At 39.5% G+C, this 20,505-nt stretch overlaps 2 protein-coding genes and 1 pseudogene across 2 annotated transcripts; all 3 read left to right on the top strand.

Moving 5' to 3' along the window:
- The first annotated feature begins 874 nt into the window (after window positions 1-874).
- On the top strand, window positions 875-3,576 carry LOC137298681 (complement C1q-like protein 3). The gene is made up of 2 exons (XM_067830963.1): window positions 875-1,094; window positions 3,173-3,576. The coding sequence occupies exons 1-2, from the start codon at window positions 875-877 to the stop codon at window positions 3,574-3,576; spliced, it is 624 nt and encodes a 207-aa protein (XP_067687064.1).
- A 7,896-nt stretch (window positions 3,577-11,472) lies between these two features.
- On the top strand, window positions 11,473-14,242 carry LOC137298682 (uncharacterized). Its single transcript, XM_067830964.1, has 2 exons — window positions 11,473-11,746; window positions 13,839-14,242. Exons 1-2 carry the CDS (start codon window positions 11,527-11,529, stop codon window positions 14,240-14,242), a joined length of 624 nt encoding a protein of 207 aa, XP_067687065.1. The 5' UTR covers window positions 11,473-11,526.
- A 1,583-nt stretch (window positions 14,243-15,825) lies between these two features.
- Window positions 15,826-18,616, top strand: LOC137298683 (complement C1q tumor necrosis factor-related protein 3-like; annotated as a pseudogene).
- Window positions 18,617-20,505: the final 1,889 nt, after the last annotated feature.

The raw sequence follows: 20,505 nt of genomic DNA on the forward strand, positions 1-20,505 counted from the left end.
TAATCTCACGATAAACTCGGCAGTATCACTCGAAGACAATGTTCGAGTCGCATGCGTTGTACTCATGCCACCATCGATGCCAACAAACTTGCTTAGTCACAGCCCTCAGAAAGTAATATTCTGACTAGAATTTTATTTCCATATTTGTGTGTATTCCAATACAAACCTGGCATTCACAGGTTGTTACTATTCCCCTATGGTTTTCGAGTTATTTTTCACAACTGGTCGTGCTTCCTCACGGCGACTCTACTCTGTATTATGGAAATAGACAAAATGTAGTACACACCGTTGTCATGGAAGTGCTGACAGGGGAGTATCAGTCACAGGTACATATTATTTATGTATAGGCTTGCCATCATATACCACACTTAAAAAGAGTGCGTGAGTTTAATGTCACGCCGCCTCGAGCAATATTCCAACACTATCACGACAGGGAACACCAGAAATGGGCTTCGGTGTGATGAGCGAACTCTTTAACCACCAGGTTACACCACCGCCCCATGCAAAGCTAGGATGCAAAAGATTACAGACAGCTTGGAAGATAGCCCTCCCTCAGGTCGACCAGCAACATCCCTCAACCATAAAAATGACTAGCTAAAACGTAAAAATGAATAAACATAGAATAACAACCAGACAAACAATCATAACATTAAAAACAAACGCACATATATACAAACTAATAAAAATACAAATCTATGATGGGCTGTTTCGTTATGAAAATCGATGATAATGACAAATGACACCGCGATAAAACATATGATACAGGATGTATGTCATTGGGAAACGGGCGAATGATATTGTAGTTACACACTCAAACGAGGTTATAAAACACGTATGGTTCGGTGTTGCACTTTTCGTTCCATGACCAGTGATCATGATGCGTTATCTGCTTGTGTTGCCGATGTTTGTTCTTGCTGCCTGTGCCGACAACGAGCCCGAATTGAACAAAAGAGAGAATTGTGTTGTGAGCAGTTTGGTCAACCGCGTTCTTCAACTGGGACGGACTGTGGAAAATCTGTCAACAGAACTGAGGTCCATGAAATCCACCCTACAGGACAAGGACGCACTGCTCGCTAATATTACACGATACCTTGGTAAGTATAGACATGTTTCCATTAAGATTGGAATGGACTCATCAGAGTTAACTTTTTAAACATAGAAAAAGGCAAAAATATAATCAACAAAATAAGTCTAGAGAGCTGCACTACAGAATTGAAGTTTTCTGTAACTATCGAAATGAGCGAAGTTGACGTATTGGAATCTCATATTTGTGAAGAAACGGATAAAAAGTGGTACATCGCCCTGAATTGAAAATGTTTTAACAGTTGAGATAAAAACATTGGAGCGTGCGAAATGTCATTTCGTCAACAATCTTTGAATAGCGTCAGTTTTCTTCCGGAGAAAAGGGATTAATATAATTTGCACAAAAGGGGGATATTTAAAGGGGCACTATTAAGAGTCTTAAGTAAATCATATAGCAGTATATTGAATGAACGTTTAACACAATGCCCAGACATAATGAACAACATATCAGAAAGTCAATCATTAGTTGACTGATTATTTTTTAACGTATTATACAAACATTAAAAGGCATATATGGTTCATCTGTATCTTGTGGACATTACCATTAATAAATATTGCTTTTCCCACACTTCACTTTTAAATGCCCTTCAACGAAGCGTGTACGTGAGGCCCAATGCTATTTTTAATGTTCATGGAATGCAATTGTTCTCGCTAATACTAGAAATTCCGGGACTGCTTTTCGATGTCGACTATAGCCTCATATTCAGAAACATAGGTTTTAGTAGTCAATTTGGATATACTTATCGTTATAAAAAGGGGTAGATGTGCAATAAACGTTATTTAATGGCCGTTTTTCAAATGTAGTCCATAGTTCTTTACCGTCGAGGTTTTGTATTCAAGTGCAATTTTAGCACTGGAAAGACACCTCTCTTGGCGCCGTCATACCACCAGGGAAACTTAGTGTTAACCTGAGACAAACTGGGACATTGTCACTTGATGTGATTTTTAAGATACTCGACTTCCAAATACAAGGAATTAATGTATGTGCTTCGGAGGTATGGGGATTTAGAGAATATGAACAATACTTCTGGTAACTTGTAAATTATTTCGAAACGTCAAATGCTATAGCCTGTGGTCAATGAGGTCAGTTCCCGTTTCTTTACAACTAAGCCGTACGATTTGCTGTTAATTATGGACAATATTGGTTTTCTAACATGGGCTTCGATTGTTACATATTTCTCCTTAATTCGGTTTTGTCTGTCTATCACAAATTGTTTTGAAACGTGTTTTGTTTATCCTTACTTTAAAACTCGCTCAGTCGATATTTTTAAGCTAAAAACAGATCAACACTCGAAAATATGTCACTCTGTGGTTCATATGGAGGGTTCAAGCGTCTTTTGACACCTGGAAAATATCCTCTTGAAGAGGTCGAATTTATTCAGTCAAATGACTCTTTAAATTTTGAGGATGGTTAATAGGGTTGAAATACAACGAAGGGAAATGTCATACGATAAATACAGTTCTGAGGACTAGCCCTATATGTCAAAGTAGTCTTGCGGAAGAATATCACATTACGCTCAGTAATAGTTGTCGTATAATTAATTAATATAAGCCCAATGGCCTACAGAATTGATCGATTGAGAGCGGCCAATGAGATATCTTGTTTTCATGTAATGAAGAGTTAAAAACATAAGTGTTCTTGCTTAGGCTGTCATCAACGCTTTCTTTGCTTTTGATCCCCTAGTTTTAAAGAGTGTGTTTGTGTATACAGTACCAGTGTCCTTGAACAAATATAATGCTACCTCGACTAAGATACGTCACAACGAACACTAGTAATTCATCAATATTTGTCCCTGATACATTTGACTATTTCAGCTTGAGGGTATGTTTCGTGTAATGTGGACATTATTGTGAATATACCTGATAATTATTTTAGAATAGAATATAGATAATCCTACAAGATGTGCGAGGGTGTTATGCATGCATACATGCATAGTGAGTATTGGAACCATATCATAAGCCAAAATAAAACTACTGGGCAAAAGAAGGTTGTCCCCAGTGTCACTTGACCAAAAGTGTTGGTATTTAGCATACACGAAATACAAACAAGTCATAAACTAATGCATGTGCATAAATGCTTTGTTTTTAGCGACTCAAGTGACTGATGTGGCCTACAGCGTGTCTCTACAGTCAAACATCCAGCAGATTGGTCAAAAACCTCTTACATTTGACACCGTCGATTACAACAAGGGCAATGCTTACAACAAGACCACTGGTATGTTCACAGCCCCCGTGTCTGGCACCTACGTCTTCTGGGCAAATGTGATGATAAGATCGACTACTCACATGACCATCCGCATCATGAAAGAACTCACGATGATTGCTCGTGGGTATATCACTACCCAAGGGCACGGTGTAGCATCCATCATCACCACTACCTACTTGGGCCAAGGAGACCAGGTTTGGATGGATGCTGGTACCGCTCCGTCCACCTTTCCTCTCCGCGGAAGCAAATGTTCAAGTTATGGCGGAACACTCATTCGTGCCCAATAATGGAGCCGGGATTTCGATGTATCCTGTACAGTGTTTCGAATACATGAATAGAGAAATGCAGATTTAGTTCTTGTTCTGCTTTTTATTTTCAGTCATGCTTATCGTAAAAAATAGGAATGAAAAGGTGTTTGATTTGTTTGTTTGTCATTATTAGAAGCTGGTGAGTAATAAGAGGGTAAGATTCCTTATGGATAACAACTTCTTTATATATGATGCGACTTTGAACGAGTGATTGTGGTTTCACGTGTATTTGTGCTGGATGCAAACGGGCCCCGATCATCTGAGTGAGTATAGTTGTACGCCGCTTTTAGCACTTTTCCAAAAACATCATAGGGGTGAACCAGAAATAGACTTGATACATTGTACCCACGTGGGGAAACGTGTCTTTATGAAAACGAGCCAACGCTTTAATCACTAGACTTTCGCTATTCCAACGGCACTAAATGCGAAGACAGACTTACCCAGTGCCGAGTCTTCGGCGTGACAAGTGGACGCTTTGACCATCAGGATACGCCACTGTCCCAGTCACCTTTTGACACTTTGTGGCATACAACGACGTAACTGTATTTAACAAACACCTTTTATGGTTACTGTAAGCTTCTTCTGTCCAACATCGGTATTTTTGGTTCAATAGTGCACGTGCTTTTAAACCACTGTTGCACAATTACGTTTTTCGCGTTTTTAAAAGCGCATGAGTTGTATGAAATGTTCGGACAGCTACGTAATCTACGGAAGCGTTCCAGTGCCAAAGTCTATTTTTTCTCCTTCTGTTTTTTGTACTAGCTTTTTTAATACATTTAAAGTGATGACATTCTTTTGCCCGGTAGTTAATATAATTAGTTAGTTTCATGGCTATTCCGTTTTCATTTAAACATAACCACACTCTTGCAGTTATATATATCATAATGTATCACTTTGATACGTTTCCTATGTTTATTGTTTGTTTTGGTTTTATTTTAATTCGATTCGATATATATGGGACGAATCTAGTGTTTTAATACAATGGTTTCGTAAATCATGCACATGTATTGAGTTATCGTAACGACGTATTTCTGATAACAAGTGACTTTGTTTTCAAAAGTTTCCAATAGGAAATTCTAGGTTTTTGATAGACTGAGTCAGTAGACCGTGCACAGATATCATCGTAGTAACAGATGCAGTTCTGACGACCGAGGTTGTTTTCAGATACAGTTATTGGTGGAATAACACATACAAGGACAGGTGAGATAGGGCGATAGATGCCTTGATGATGGAAATGGGAAGAGGTGTCTGTGGGGTTCAATGGCGGGGAAGGCTTCTCGGTTCAATAAGCGTAGACTTCGCGGTACTTCGTATGCAAATGTTATGGCAGAATGGAACGCGGCGCGCCCCACTCGGAAACTCTGACAAATTACAAAGAAAGCAGGATTGGACGCTCTTTCATTTTGGCACATATAACAATAAAATAAAGTTATTTATACATTTTCACGTCTATTTTTCATTATACATTTTATTGAATTGGACATTAAATTGCCATTATCCATGGTAAATCACATTTCTGTCAATCTGTTTTCGAGTTTAAGACAATGTGAGAAGTTCAAAGACATGGTCTGTGTAGGCAATGTTTCCACGATCATTTCTTCAGCGCCACCTTGATGATCTTGTGGTGGTCTGAGAAAACCCCGCCCAAACTTTATGGTTTAGGGCGAATTTGGTAGAGCCATATTAAATATAAGAATTCATGTCAACATGTTGTCCTTATGGCATAAACTCGCATCTACTGAGACGATCAAACTATCTTATGTTTATAGCAATATATTAGTCATGCCTATGAACAACATCAGTGGGGGACCAAAAGTGGCCATGGCGGCTCACCAAACGACACACATTGCAACATCGTACGCAGGATCCACTTGGACCCCTTGACTCCACTACAGAACCGGGTGGAACAAACGAACTTAATCGGGAACAAGATTTGATATATTAACCCTTGAGGGAAGAATAATGAATAAACAACCCCTCTAGATAAATACGGGTTAAATAATGCATGTAACAAAGTGATGAGGAATAAGTAAGTTGTATAGTCGGTCAAGATGAACATGTCAAAGTGTGTCAACACTTTATTCTTTATTGATTATATTTCTAACTGGACACACACAAAAACAATCATGTTTTATTTTCTGCTATCCATTCATGACACTGAAGGTAGCATTAAAGCTTCTGATAAGTTTCATGTGTAGCTTAAATTCAAAGCTGGACACATAGGTGACGAAATAGATATCTGATGCAAATTTCTTTTTAACATTAACATTTTTTTCGGTATTTTATTAGGTGAGCAAATTTTCTGGCCTTGCAGTTACTCGCTATGATCGGAACCAGAGCGGAAGGATAAACTAACCTCTTCGAGAGAACACTCATGATATGGTATCGTCATTAAAATAGCAAACACGTTAAATGCACATTAAAACAAATTTCTTGATTTTCTTCCATCCATACATGGTAAAAGTGTGCTCCGACCTAAACACAAACCTAACTAGTTACGAAACCATATAATGTGGAAGGGCTTAGGGCTCAAGAATCATAGATTCTTTTCATCACACCAACCAGTTTAGAGCGTAAACTCGGAAATAATCGATATAACCGGTTGATATTGAGGACAGGTAGTGGGAAAAAATCGTGCTTTATAAGTTTATTCTTTTAAACATTTGCTTACACAAGTCAGAGGTTCTACATAATTATTATACTAACATTTGTGAAGCGCCGATGTTTTTCCCTTGATTACTGGAAGTCAATGTGAACAGCACGGGCACGTCATATTATCAATCTCAACTTCATGGGTACATGCTACTCTTGCAGCCACCAGGCGCACTGAGTTAATGAGGCTTTAACGTCCTAACGAGGTACCCACCCCCAGCTGGGTTGACTGGTAGACACAGTCACAGCACTTTGTCCAAGTTTACTGAACGCTGCTGTACCCGCAACTAGGTGTTTTCACGTATTCCTGTGGCCACCATCTGGTCAGTTACCAACGGATTCGTGGGTCCTTTTAAGTGATCAGGACTGTGTACTATACACTAGGGTGTGTGACAACACTGAAAGTTACATACCGGTTATGGGGTCTTCAATACTGTCCCATACAAGGCTATCAATAAGCTCTGGATGCCCCACGCCACACTATAGCATTGTCAATATGGCAAAGATGTCACACAGCTCTATAGGGCCTAAAGTTACGAAGCAGGAAGCGCTGATCATGATATTTAATATGACATTCAGTATGTAATATCGATAAATTATCATTAGATATGATTCATTTAAGTCAGCAACATCATTTCAAAGATCATTTCTTCAGACGCGTGCCATCCTAGGCAATTTTTTCTCCGCTGTACAATAATACATTTTTATGACTTATGGTGACAGTGGCGTGGTGAAAGTAACTCGTTTGAAACAAAGATTTGTTAGTAGGATAGTAATATGTCATTAGAAAATGAAAATCCTGTTTCCGAAAGATGTACAGCAAACACTTCCCACCAAAGACAATATGGAAAATAACGAACTGATGAAAAACACATTATTAATGAATTAGCAGAGAGTCGCGCAGAAAAATACACTTCCAAGGTCAAGTGTGTCTCACCTAAGAGTACAGAACGCCATGCACCGGCCTTGTGGCAAGTGAAACCTCACCTACCGGACTAACAGACAAAGCAAATTCCGATTATATATTACGTAATTAATATTCCACTTTTAAAGTTTCAAGTGTGCATGCTTCCTGGGTCATGACACTCACACGTGCTCTCTTGAAACGGAAAGACCCTCGCTGCCTGCTTAGCTGACACAGTATTACGATCCGGTGGAATTGAAGTTGGAAGATATGGTATGGTAAACAATTCAGTGTAGATGTATTCAACACCAGGGATATTCCTCGCCGGATATAAGGCCGATACAAGAGAAGTCACAGGAAAAAGAACTATATTTTGATGGGCCATGGGCATCATCGTCACAATGTCAGTTTGGTGCTGACATTCAGAAGGCAGCCCTTTGTCCACATATGATTCAAGGTGTCTTGTGAACAACTTCGATGGTTGCACAAGGTGACACAGGCTAAACTTTTGATACTCAAATGCAACGTTGTACGGAAATTTATGACACAGTGAATTTGTTTTAGGCCCATTATCTCCTACATAGGACTTATTGTCTCCTCGTCAGTTCGGTGTGGTAAGTGTAATGGATTGGAGACAATCACAAGTCAATGGAGAACACAAAGCATCATTATTGATGGGTTTGTGTTTACGCGTACGCTTCTAGGATGACATCGTTCAAGGCTATTTGCATTTTGTAAACTCACATCGCAGGAGCACAGTGCTCGGATGCACGATGCACATGTGTTGTAACTATATAGTTTTGCCTTTTACATTGAGAGTTTTACATAGTTTTGTGATAATGAATTAGAAAATATAAACATGTTTAAAAAGGCGGTCCTCGGAAAATTCTTTTTTCGTGGGTGAGGGATTACATTTCTGCCACAGGTCGCAACCTACCACGATACATCCAGTCAGTTCCATAGTTTAAGTATAGTTTGCGACGTCTCGTTTCATACGTTTAGTATAGCATTATGTTTATGTCTTTAAGAAAAACATTTTTCTCCTTCTTTTTAGCTGTATCACGGATGTTTAGTTCTTTGAAATAAATAAGCAAAAACAAAAACAGCAATCCAAAATATGAGTACTTCCGTGACATTAAACATCATTTGATTCAAACAGACATAGAGTTATCGGTCCTGTTTGAAGTCGTCCTGATGTCCTTACGCCAATATGGAATTCTTCCAGGGGATCACAAGTCACTATACGGCTTGTTCCAGAATAACTCGAGTCGGTCACGAATGGTTCTACTCTTGAAGGATACGGAAGGGGGCGAATGGTGACAAATGAGATGACTCGTCCCCGTCTCGATGCCTGGCATGTGCGAAAATACGAAAGTGCAAAGAACGTAGATAATGGATTTGGGTTGACTCTTGTGATGTTTTTACTACGGAAAATGCCATGGGCGGTGAGAGATTCAAATACACGCATGCGTTTGATTACGTAACGGCTCTCGTATATGAAATTGAGTGTTTTCTCGGGTGATTTGCGGGCATGTTTTAAAGATTGTGCGCTTCTGGCATTTTTAGTAAATGTGATTATAATAACGAGTCGTAAAACAATACAATTTTATATAAGTAACCAGCTTTAAATCCAATCACTGCGGTGACATTTCACTTCATGGGACATATTTTAGGTTTGTCACGATCTTTAGTCTATGTCCCAAGTGAAAAACTTTTGGTTTGTCACGAGCTTTTAGCTAAAGTTCGTGACAAACCAAAATTATTTCACGAGGGACATAAACTTGATATGAAAGGGGAACGCGTTTTGTATTTTATTTATTATCCATGTTCTAAAAATTGGAAATAACGTTAAAATAAAGCAATATTTGGCTCTCCTATATAGAACCGCACAACGCGGATTAATACATCATAATGGTGATTGGAAAGTCAACCGCTTCACTCCAGGAAACGTACGCTGTGTAGAGGCAATATATGTCCTATAACTTATCAAGAAAATATAGAAAATTAAGACAGAATCAAGTCGGAATAAAATTTAATTCTTTTGTATTGAGGATTTGGTTTCAAATGCAATAATGTTCTTCATGAAAACACTTGTGAAGGGTAAATATTTTGAACTTGACTACGTGACCTAAATCTTGCCTGAACGTCAGTCGGCCATCACTGTCGAGCTAGCCGTCATGTTGAGAAGTGTTCACAAAGAAGAAGATAATAGGGAGCATTTAATTAGGAGCGGCACACACAACAGCAAAGATGAATGTGAATAACAGGGATCTGTATGTCTGAAATAGTTGAGCTTAATCGGAGGACGACTTACTGAAAATATCACGGCGACGCTTTGCTCAGGATGCCATTGACGCCTGTTCATCTCGGCTTGGAAATCCGACTTGTCGAGATTCGACGTTTATGTTCAAGACTCCTGTCGGCCTGAAAACAGGGCCGACAACCTCGAATAAAGACGATTTCAATCTTAAAGTGCTTTTGACCTCTGGATAAGAACCCACGCGAAGCATGGCTGTGGCAATACGTTTGTGTGGAAGGACGCGAGAGGATACGGCTGACAGTGGCAGTTATCAAGATATATCTTTTAGTGTTGTGAGTTTCTGTGCAGTCCTGACAACATACACGCTGAAGGTATTCATTCTGATTATATTCACAACTCTTCCAACCAATTGTCCGTCAATTGTGACCAAAAAATCAATAACTTTTATTTGTTTACACTCAGAGGAGAGCTACTAGACGTATTTGTTTATTTATTTAGATTGTTTTATCTTCTTATCGTTTTAATTACAGAAACTTGAGTTATTATAGGATTGAACATGATGCTTGTAACCACACTAAATTACCGATGTTTTGCGAATGCAAATAGATATAAAGGAGATAAGTCTAAACTTTCTTGTGTCATCTCCAAAACCTGGCGTTGGCTACGAAACGTTTTGCCTCGAATTCGAAAGAATAGATTTCAACAAAACGTTCAAATGTAGTCCCTTGTGAATATTAAGAATGGAGATTACACCGTGGAAATTACACAATACAGCACCTGCGGGAAAATAGCACGTACCAGATATGAGCCGCAAAGTCCCCTTTTGAATAAGTCGTAAGAGGCGACTTGGTTGACACATGTCATTTTGTCCCATTTGCCAAAATCGAAGTTCAGGTTTTGATCACTGGATTGTCTGTTCCACACTCGATCATTTACAGACCGCCGTGAGATAGCTGGAGTGCATCGTTGATCAACAAACCAACTTACCATATATTCTGTTCAGGGAGGGAAATGATATTGACATGTTTTATTAGGAGTTAAATATATCTGAGATTTAAGAAATCGCAGTATTGTCACGGCGGGGTATACCAGAAATGGGCTTCACATATTGTACGCATGTAGGGAAGAACACCCAGCAAAATACACGTGAAGACAAGTCAACTGTTCAAGTCAAATGAAAACGGGAATCGTCTCGGATAGCCTTGAGAGTCACATGATAAATGTATTTGTCCGATGTCAGGAAACAGACACACTGATTCATATGGAAATGTAACGACGTGTGCCGCCGGTTGGATGGGACTGCCCTACTTCTCAAACCGAGGATGTTATGACGCATTTTCCTGTGCCCTGTTCATATTATCTTTCCTGCTATTACAAGATGTGATCTGTTTCGTGAGATAATGAAGACTGACCATTCGCTGACGTTGAAGTTTGAGATAATACACACATCCTTGTTACATTAATGAACTATTGAAGGAATTCAACGTCAAGACTCTTAGATTTACTGTAGACATTGAGTGAATGAGTGAGTGAGTGAATGAGTGAGCTGGGAGTTTCGACGCTTTAGCAATATTTCAGCAATTTCAGCGGGTTACACCAGAAATGGGCTTCACACATTGTACCCATGAAGGGAATCGAACCCAAGGCTTCAGAGTGAATAGCGAACGCTTTAGCTACTGGGCTACCCTACAACCCCTACTGTAGACAATATGCTCCTAAACTCCGACAATACTTGATTGCGCCCTACAGAAACAAGTTCAAGCACTGTGGAATAACACCGCCAGGGAATAACCCTCCGCAGACAAGTCATCATTCTAAGCGGTAATCTGAATCTTTGAAACAAGGATAGGGGAAGTGCTTCATATTTGTTTCCTTTGAACCTTGACATGGCAAGTCGGGTTAATTATGTAACAAGTGCATGTTTTGAAAACACATACTTCATAATTATATTTTAAGTGGCTACTCAACTCTAAACAGGAAGAGACAAATACAAGCGGATGTACGTCAACGTGAAAACGGACAAATGATATCAGATGTAATACTGGCACTTTCAAACGAGGTTATAAAGCACGCCAGGCTGTGTACTATATACTTTCCATGACCAGTGATCAGGATGCGTTTACTGCTTGTGTCAGCGTTGTTTGTTCTTGCTGCCTGTGCCAGCAACATGCCTGAATTGGACAACACACAGAATTGTGTTGTGGGCACTTTGTTCACCCATATTCTTCACCTGGAACGGACTGTGGCTAGTCTGTCAACAGAACTAAAGTCCATGGCAACAAAGCAAGAATTAATGAAGTCCACTCTGCTCGCTAATATTTCTCTATCACTTGGTAAGTACCGAAATGTCGACTTTATGTCGAATTTAATTAGTGTTTGAGTGGATATGGTTTTACGACGCTTTAAGCAATATTACAGCAATGCTACACCAGGTGACATCAGAAATGAACTTCATACATTGTATCTATGTGGGAAATCAAACCCGGATCTCCGGCGTTACGAGCGAACGCTTAAACCACTTTGCTACCCCACCACCCGTTAAAAGACTGATGTATATCTGCATTTGTACTAGCAGTCCTATGCTGATCGTCAGCTAATGAGGACAACCTTACTTGCTGTGGAAAAAACGCATAGAGATGTTACTTAATGAATTGTTACACAATGTGTAAAAAGTAAATAGAATGTTATATACTAGGCGTCATTAATAAAGGGCCAAATGATATATAGCACATGTAAAGTAGCGTTTCTCAGAAACGATAGAAGAAAGAGTGTCATCATTCTGTGTAATGTGTTCACAAATGTGACACATCGTGACATTCAGAGAAAAAGGTTCACAGAGCATGAGCAATCATCAGTTGTATAGACTAATTAATCCACTATACTGAAAATGACAAACATGAAACACTCGGTCATTCAATATCTTGTGTATTCTCCTTGCGCGTTCAAGACACAGATGCACCTTGTTCTCATGCTCCTCATCATGTTGATAAAGAAAGCTTGCGGAATCGCATTCCATTCCTCTACTAGAGCTCAGCGGAGTACTGTGAGATTCACTGGTGCTGTTTGATAGGTATAAAAGCCACGCATGGCTTGTACGAATGGTATTGCTATAGGATCCAGAATCCTGTCCAGATAACACTATCCGGTAACATTACCGCTGACCACCTACAGTGGAAAACGTTCGGTGGGAGTTATCCCTGCCCAAACCGTGAGCGATTCCCGTCAAATTGGTCATGCGTGGCCACATTTGTGTCTGTGGTTCACTCACCATTACGATGATAAATCCTGTGCCGACCATCATGAGATGAGAAACTGAATCCGCTTTCATCTGTGAAGAGTATACGAAACCAATCTCGAGAAAAGTTACGATATCTTAGGCTTATGAGAGTTTTGTGGAAGGGGGTCCTGCTGCGTTAAGGAACCTGTTACGTAACACAGTGTTAATCATGTACCTATCATTTCAGACTGTTGTGACTGGTCGACACTGATATCCAACATACCCATTGGCTTCAATTTACTGCCACTGTCTGTTCTACCAGTAGCGTTCTGACTCACATCATAGCGGACGTGCCCAAGAAGGATATAGAATGACCTTTTTCAACTAGTGTCAAAATGCGTCTCATTTTCAGATGCGTTTTCAAACAGTTTCCTGACCAGTGAACGACAGTAAAAATGTTTCAGTGCATGTTTATCGTCCACCAATTTACATGGACAGAGCGACTTGCGCGTACAAATCATTGACATTGGGTGGCAGGTGGATTTCTATAGCAACAATCTGAATAAAAAATGTGCCATTTACAACAGAACATATCGGACGTTAAAGAGTGAAAGTATGACATTGCATGTGTTTTGTAAAACACTTAGGCGTATAGATTTCAAGCAAAAACGAAGATGTTACAACGTTTAAGAAATAACGTTTCCAATGCCTGGACCTTCATTTATGGTGCCGAGTATATTTACAATTAAACGTCCTACTTCTTACGCCAGATGCCTTATGTTTACAATTACAACTGCGGTTTTGGACTGTAAGCTTAACACAACTGACAAATACCCTAGCAACACTATTCGCAGCTTTAAATGCAAGCTGAAAATGTACACATTGTGAATGACCAAAATATGTCGAATCGATTGATTCGGCGTAACACTGACAGAAACACCGGCAGTTTAGCCAACAGATAATAGTGACTATTTTCCGTTTTAACTCAAGTAGCGATAGCTCAGTTTCCCTTCTCCTGGCGGCCATTGTGCCATGGTCACCTTACGCACGACACGGTGCTCAAGAGTTATAGTCTACCTGTGTATTAACCCCTCTCCTCATATGTATATACTGATAGTTACCGTGCATGAAATACAAACAAGTAATCATACACGAGTATAAACTAAACATGTGTTAAATTGCATAAATGTTTTCAAATTGTTTTCAAGCGGCTCAAGTGACTGATGTGGCCTACAGCGTCTCTCTACAGTCAAACATCCTACAGAGTGGTCAAGAACCCTTCACATTTGACACCGTCGATTACAACGAAGGGAATGCTTACAACAGCGCCACTGGTATGTTCACAGCCCCCGTGTCTGGCACCTACGTCTTCTGGGCAAATGTGATGTCAAGATCGACTGGCGACATGACCCTTCGCATCATCAAAGGAGGCACGGAGATCGGTCTTGGGTATACCACTGGCCATGTACACGGTGTAGCATCTATCGTCACCACTACCTACTTGAGCCAAGAAGACAAGGTTTGGATGGATGCTTATCTCGCTTCGTCCACCATGCCTCTCCGCGGAGGCAAACATTCAAGTTATGGTGGAACACTTATTCGTGCCCATTAATGGATCCGTGATATCGTTGTACTCTGTTTATGTCCTTATTATGGTTATCCAGAAGAATAGTTAATGAGTATGTGTATGTTTAATGCAGTTCCTTCATTCTTTGTCAGCTTAAAAGTGAATAACATTTAATCTGTCACTGACCAAAGTTAAAGTGAGGAAGCTTTTCAAGGGGCAAGGGTGCTATTTTTTAACCTGTTCTCAAAGGTAGGGGTTAGATATTTGACGTTAGTATCACAGTCATACGAGGGGATGTCAATAAGTTTTGAGCCATGAGCATTTCTCATACCCAGGTGTCACAGCCTATGGTACGACATTGACCCTTGGGGTGTAGCTGATGTGATATATAAGTTTTGGTTTCCTACTTTCAGAAATTACTGAACAGCTCACATTGACAGAAAGAGACCCCCCTCACGGCAGTAAAAATGAATAAAATTGAGTATGGAGCAGTAATTAAGTTTTGAGTTCTTGAAGGAAACTCGGCGAAGAACATTGAAGAAAGGCTTTCAGCAGTTTATGGGAAGTCTTCCCCTTCATCTGCTACCATCAAACTATGGGTCAATGAATTTAAACATGGTAGAGAGAGTCTTGACGATGACCCCCGTCCAGGTCGCCCAACAACAAGCACTAGTTAGGAAAACATTGACAGAGCGCATAGACTTGTGTTGGAAAATCGTCGAATCACACTCCCGTTCATCTTACGAAAAGCGTGAATTGCTGAACACCAATTTAAAGCCGGACTTTTACGGGTTATTCCAAATAACAACATATTTCCATCATCCCGGCGACATCTAAAAGAACTATAATGTGTAGCTTACTACTTATCTGTAAAAATAAAGGGGTACAATATAGACTGGATATAAAATGAATTTGCTGGGAAATGGCAGTATAATGTTTCAGTGATATAAATTGGTGCTGCCAAAAGGTAAATATGTTCAGTATCAACAGAAATTTTCTTAAGTGAGTACAGGTCGTGAGTACAGGTCGTGTTTAGATACAATATCACCAACCTCCCATGTTTCTCATCAAATGACAATCAATGACACACGCATTATAACTGTCAGTGCAAACAGATGAGATTCAACTTTGTTAACTCTTGTGCATGAACTAATCTTCACAATTATTATTATTTCCATATTTGTGTGTATTCTAATACAAACCTGGCATTCACAGGTTGTTACTAACTTCAGTATTTGTATACTATTCCCCTGTGTTTTTCGAGTTATTTTTCGCAAGTGGGCGTGCTTCCTCACGGCGACTCTACTCTGAACTATGGAAATAGACAAATGAAGTATAACGTTATCATGGAAGTGCTGACAGAGGAGTGTCAGTGACATGTAGATGTTATTTATGAATAGGCTTGCCATGATATACCACAGTTAAAAAGAGTGACGCCCAACAATACGCCAATACGCCAACAATATCACGTCAGGGGACACCAGAAATGGGCTTCGGTGTGATGAGCGAACTCTTTAACCACCAGGCTTCACCACCACCCCATTAAAAGGTAGGATGCATGAATTTTAGAGACAGCTTGGAAGACAACCCTCCCTCAGATCGACCAACAATGCCCCTAAATCAGAAAAATGACTGACAAGCCAAAAGGAAACCAGGTTATAAAACACGTACCGCTCGGTGTTGGACTATACGTTCCATGACCAGTGATCATGATGCTTTGTCTGCTTGTGTTGCCGCTGTTTGTTCTTGCTGTCTTTGCCGGCAACTTGCCTGAATTGAACAAAAGAGAGAATTCTGTTGTGGGCACTTTGCTCACCCACATTCTGTGGGCACTTTGTTCACCCACATTCTTCAACTGGAACGGACTGTGGAAAATCTGTCAACAGAACTGAGGTCCATGAAATCAAACCAGGAAACAATACAATCCACCCTACAGGACAAGGACGCACTGCTCGCTAATATTACACGACCCCTTGGTAAGTATAGTCATGTTTCCACTAAGATTGGAATGAGCTCATCAAAGTTAACCTTTTAAACGTAGAAAATGCAAATATAAAATCCACAGAATGAGTCTAGAGAGTTGTACTACGGACTTGAAGTTTCCTGTAACTGTCGAAATGAGCGATGTTGATATATTGGAATCTCATATTTGCGGAGAAACGGATAAAAAATTGTACGTCGCCCTTAAATGAAAATGTTTTAACAGTTGAGATATAAACATTGGAGCGAGCGAAATGTCATTTTGTCAACAATCTTTGAATAGTGTCAGCTTTTTTTCCGATTCATGGAGAAAAGAAATTACTATTATTTGCCCAAAAGGGGAACGTTCAAAATTAAGGTATTTGCAGTGTCATTTCATTACTGAGAGTCTTAAGGAAATCATATAGCAGTATATTGAATGAACGTTTAACACAATGCCCAGACATAATGAACAACATATCAGAAAGTCAAGCAGGCTTTAGCTGATTGATCATTGTTTTTTTAACGTATTATGTAAACATTAAAAGGTATATATTGTTCATCTGGATAGTGTGGACGTTAACATCCGTAAATATTGCTTTTCACACACTTCACTGTAAATGCCCTACAACGAAGCGTGTACCAAATGCTATTTTTCATGTTCATAAACGGAACCTTTTTAACTGGAAAACATGGAATGTTTGTTCCCGTTAATGATTTTCGATGTCGACTTTAGCCTCATGTTCAGAAACACATGGGTTTTACAAGTTACTTTGGCTATAGTTATTGTTAGAAAAAAAGGACAGATGTAAAATAAACGTTATTTAAAGACGTGCAATTTTAGCATGGGAATGACTCCTCTCTTGGCGTGGTAAAACCATCAAGCGAACTTAGTGTTAACCTCAGACAAATTGGAACATTGTCACTTGACGCGTTCGACATCCAAATACAATGAAATTTGAATTTAGTATGTGCTTCGGAGGTATGGGGATTCAGAGAATATGAACAATACTTCTGGTTACTTGTAAATTATTTCGAAACGCCGGAATGCTAGAGCCTATGGTCCCGTTTTTTACAATTCCGTTGTTTGCTGTATTACGTCTTGGTTGAAAATTCTGTTGATGAATTTGACTGATTTCATGAAAGCTTATGATTTGCTGTTATTATGGATAGTATTGGTTTTCTAACATGAGCTTCGAAAATCAGACACGTATTTCTCCTTAATTCGGTTTTGTCTGTCTATCACAAATTGTTGGAAACGTGTTTTCTTTATACTTACCTTAAAACTCGCTCAGTCTTTATGAGCAAAATATGGAGATCAACACTCGAAAATATATCACATTGTGGTTCATATGGAGGACTCATTGGCAAGCGTCTTTTGACACCTGAAAAATATCATCTTGAAGAGGTCGATTTTAATTAGTCAAATGCCTCTTTGAATTTAGAGGATGGTTAATAGGGCTGAAAACGAAGGCAAATGTCATAACATTAATCCAGTTCTGAGGACTAGAACCATATGTAAAAGTAGTCTTGTGGAAGAATATCACATTACGCTCAGTAATAGTTCTCGCATGAATATTTCTAAGCCCGATGGCCTTCACACTTGAATACAGACGTGATCGATTGAGAGGTGAGATTTCTTGTTTTCATGTGATCAAGAGTTAAAAACATACTTGTTCTTTAATAGGTTGTCATCAACACTTTTTTTGCTACATAAAACATGGGCTGTTGATCCCCTAGTTTTAAAGAATGTGTTTGTGTAAACAGTACCAGTGTCCTTGAACAAATATAATGTTCCTTCGACTAAGATACGTCACAACGAACACTAGTAATTCATCAATGTTTGTTCCTGATACATTTGACTATTTCAGCTTGAAGGTATATTTCGTGTAATGTGGACATTATTGTAAATATAACTGATAAATATTTTAGAATAGAATATAGGTAATCTTAGTATATATCCAATGTTGGTATTTAGCATGCATGAAGTAGAAATAAGTTATAAACTAATGCATGGGTTAAATAGCATAAATGCTTTGTTTTTAGCGGTTCAAGTGACTGATGTGGCCTACAGTGTGTCTCTACAGTTAAACATCCAACAAACTGCAAAAAACCTCTTACATTTGACACCGTCGATTACAACAAGGGCAATGCTTACAACAAGACCACTGGTATGTTCACAGCCCCCGTGTCTGGCACCTACGTCTTCTGGGCAAATGTGATGATAAGATCGACTACTTACATGACCATTCGCAACTTCAAAGGAAACACGGTGATTGGTCGTGGGTATATCAATTACCAGCTATTCGGTGTAGCATCTATCGTCACCACTACCTACTTGTGCCAAGGAGACAAGGTCTGGATGGATGCTCAAATCGGTTCGTCCACCATTCCTCTCCGCGGAGACAAATATTCAAGTTATGGAGGAATACTTATTCGTGCCCAATAATGGATGCGGGATTTCGATGTATTCTGTACAGTGATTCGAATACATGAATAAAGAACTGCAGATTTAGTTCTTTTTAAGCTTTTTTATTTTCAGTCATGCGTATCATAAAAAATACGAATGAAAAGGTGTTTGTTAAATACAGTTACGTCGTTGTATGCCACAAAGTGTCAAAAGGTGACTGAGGCTGTGGTGTATCCTGATGGGTGAAGAGTCAACTTGTCAACGGGTTCGATTCCCTACTTGGGAAATATATATGAAGCCCATTTCTGGTATCCCCCGCCGTGATGTTGCCGGAATATTGCGAAAAACGACATAAACTCATACTCATTCACTCACTCAATTGACTTGATTTAAAATAGTTCGAGACGACATAAAGTTTAATCTGTAGCTATACATGAATGAATGCTCAAAACTCATATTCGTGAGATATTACTGCTAAAAGAAGAGTGGAATGTACGATTCTGGTTCTCATGTATGGTTTCAGATTTAGTGAAGCAGTTGTAACGAGAGTGTATTTTCTGTAATTTTTTATTGTTATTGATTACGTTTCTCGCTGAATACCAAGACTTTGGTGATTTGATATTATATTTGTGACCCAGTACTTTAGATTTGACTCAGCTGCATTGTACTAGAAACCACTGAATCTTTGTATCGTGCTCTTTGGTCAATGCATATTACAGAATATTTTAGACTTGTAAGTGTTATATTTTGCTGGTTCTGAGAGGATTTCTTACACATCTTGTCACTGCAAATTATTAAATGTAACGCAGTACAAATGCATACAGCTTGTTCAGCTTCACCTGAGCTATTCTACATATGCATGACGTGGTATGCCAATTGGCACAAACGGCAGGTCGGGTCCCCTTTGTTAAGTAGGGGAACAAGAGAATGTTAAACGGCAACCTCGTCTCGGCTGTTACATGTCGACAATAAAATGACAACGGTGCAACCCTTCACAATAACAGACCCAACAATTTGTGATACGGTCACGTAGTGCAGTTGTATTGACTTGATCAGACAAGCTGTAGTATTTCCAATAGATGATCGTAGCCTGTTTGCATCCTGCACAAATACACGAGAAACCACGTCAAGTGTTCAAATGAAATGAAAATCGGTATCCCTTCGGATATCCTTCATAATGACTAGGCAGGAACACTGGCCCTATGTCAGGCAAGGCCCATACACATTATTATGCATACAGATAGACTGGTAATGCTTATTCGAACAGCAGGTGTCAGACATGTGCAAATTACACAAAATAAATGGCCATTGCCCCTACTTTGCATCCTGTAAATAGTTTATTTGCATCAGTACAGGCACTGGGCACGGGCACGCCACATGCGACAATATTGGCCCTTAGAAACAATAAGCAGCCAAACGTTCATCTCTACGATAGTATACACGTGTATATCTAACAGACCTCTATAGGTTTTCTGGTCAATCGCAATCTGTGACGTCTGTCTTTAGGGTCAACACCTGTCCTTTGAAGGGCCTGTAGGTTCTGTTACCTGGTGCCCGAAGATGTCCAGCCACCGTGTATCGACACTTTGATCAAGGGAATTCGCCACTGATGACATTGCCGTCAGTAAACGGTCTTCCACTTCTTGGTTCGTCCTTTCTGTGGTCCGTCTGTACCTACACAGGTACGTTCAGTCGACGGTTGTTGCAACATGTCTACGGCAGACCTGTAAATAACTCTTCATCCAATGATCCAATCGATCTCAAACTTTGCAAGTTGTCAGACAACATAATCACAATGTACATCACGGATTTTATGCATTTGTATAAAAGAATCTGTCTATGTAACTGTCAACAAAATAAACAGCAGAACGCAGACTTTATATTAAGATGTCAGATTACATGAAACGTACAACTTTTGCTCTTGGAATGAAAAAGAACA

This window comes from Haliotis asinina, chromosome 10, assembly GCF_037392515.1.
Source record: "Haliotis asinina isolate JCU_RB_2024 chromosome 10, JCU_Hal_asi_v2, whole genome shotgun sequence".
Lineage (NCBI taxonomy): Eukaryota > Metazoa > Mollusca > Gastropoda > Lepetellida > Haliotidae > Haliotis > Haliotis asinina.